The sequence below is a fragment of the Bidens hawaiensis genome, unplaced genomic scaffold, assembly GCF_021521415.1.
Source record: "Bidens hawaiensis isolate Kalapana, Puna unplaced genomic scaffold, B.hawaiensis_p1.1 tig00040261_1, whole genome shotgun sequence".
In the NCBI taxonomy this organism is placed as follows: Eukaryota; Viridiplantae; Streptophyta; class Magnoliopsida; order Asterales; family Asteraceae; genus Bidens; species Bidens hawaiensis.
The window spans coordinates 17769-19865 of record NW_027497115.1 but is presented as its reverse complement, the minus strand read 5'-3'; the positions used below and the strand labels follow the sequence as shown (position 1 = coordinate 19865).

Genomic DNA, 2097 nt, shown 5'->3' with positions numbered 1-2097 from the left:
TTATGTATTGTAATTAAAACAAGTTATTATGGCCGTCATGACATGTCGGATACGACACGATAAGACATGACATGATAAGACACGATGACCTGTTGTATTAAACACAAACACGACTCGATAACTAATCATGTCATTTTTTTCAAACACGAACATGAACATGTTTAGTGACATGTTAACTTGTTAAGACCTGTTAAAGAACCTGATGAAACATCCAATGAATAATACATTTTGTAATGAAACAAAAAAATTTCAAAACAAACAAAAAAGTCTTAATTAATACATAATGCATAATATATTTGAAACAAAAAAACACATTCCTTAACATATATGGAACAAAAAATCACAAATCCATAATATACTTGAAACAAAACTGTAACACCCCGGTCCCTCGCACCACCAATATTGTCTGCTCTGCTCACGAAGAGCTCACGGATTTGTTTTTGGTTGCCCAAAACGCGTTGGTGATGTTAAGAGGCAGGACATTACTTATGAACCAAGGATCTCTCTTGTCCACGGCCGATGTGAGATAACCTAAGAGTGGGACAATGTTGTGTTTGCCAAGGGTGTTACAAAAACCAATATAAGCAAATCATAACATCCTAAAATATAATAATTGATACTGACATACATGAATGAAATGTCGTATATAAGTATTACTTTAGGTTTAAGACATTAAGAGTGTATATTTATTTATTAACATGTTAACATATCTTTAACCTCTTAGGACACGAATTTTAACATGTCGACATGTTTAAGACAGGAAATATGTTAAAACCCGTCTCGTGTTAACAGGCCTGTGACATAAATTAATAGCCCTAAACGATATACATGTAATTGTGTCTTCTATTTGAAATTGATTATGAACTAACCCAATGCTCAAGTATATAAAAAATAATTATACGTACATATGAAATAAACTTAAAATAAGCCAGTAAATTCATTAAAAAAAACAAAAATATTTATAATTCATAATTTATAATTACAACTTGGAACATGACATTACATGAACTCACTCCCTCGGGGCATATTTCCTCTTGTTTCTCTCTTCTTCATGTGACTTTCTCGGGGCAAATCAGACATTTACCTCGTTTACATTAAAACCATAAACTCAGGCCATCAACTTTTAAAAAAAATGTCTAAATCTTTCCACAAGAAACTTAAAACAAGAAAAAAATAAATACACCCCACCAAAAAAAAAAAAAAACTTTTATATTTTTTTAATAATAATAATAATAATAATAATTATTATTATTCTTCAAATATGCTTTCAAGATGAGGCTTCCATTCTCCGGCCATCACCGTCCGGCGAGCTCTCCGGTGACCCACCTTCTTCTTCTCCGCCACCACCACCACATCCGAACTAACCAAAACGCCGTCGTTTGACCCTGCCACGTCATCAACCGCCACGGTGGCAACTTTTTTATTACTAGCTTTTTTCCTTTGTTTTAAATCCGGGTTTCGTTTATTTTCCGGCACGGATGAGGCCGGAATCAAGAAGTAAATACTCCCACGCTTTAACTCCGAGCCGTTTGATAATATTAATATCTTCCGTACAACGCCTTGAGAGCATGGTTTGCTTAGTACATGGTTCGGGTAGTTCTTTAACACCTCACCGGCTGTGACTGGACGTGTGATCTCTTCAACGTACCCGTTTAAATGCACGATTCTGATCAGATCGAGTGCTCCACAGGGAAGAACACAAGCCAAACAACACCTTAAGCTGTTGCCCATGATGAATAATTGATTAATATTATTATTATTATTATTATTATTATTATTGTTGTGGGAAGGTGATGGAGAGGTGATGTATATATATAGATGGAAGACCGTACAGAGCATTATTCTAGTGGGAAGTGACGAAAATGCCCTTGGATTGGTGGTTATTAATGATTCTTGGATCTTATATTATTGATGCCCTAGAAATGGAATTTTGAAATTTTTAATATTATTAAGTGTGGTTATGATTGATTTCAATTATGTTAATTGTTAAGAGACTTAGATTATACATATTTATGGTAAATTTTGTTATTCGAAACATTTCATTTGTTTTTTTATGTATTTAATATAATGGTTGGTGTGTTATTTGGTTTTTTATTT

The 2097-nt window shown here is 33.4% G+C and overlaps 1 protein-coding gene across 1 annotated transcript; it reads right to left on the bottom strand.

Moving 5' to 3' along the window:
- Nucleotides 1-1247: 1247 nt before the first annotated feature.
- On the bottom strand, nt 1248-1778 carry LOC143592004 (uncharacterized). Its single transcript, XM_077072031.1, has one exon. It carries the CDS (start codon nt 1729-1731, stop codon nt 1249-1251), a length of 483 nt encoding a protein of 160 aa, XP_076928146.1. The 5' UTR covers nt 1732-1778; the 3' UTR covers nt 1248.
- Between the last annotated feature and the right edge of the window lie 319 nt (nt 1779-2097).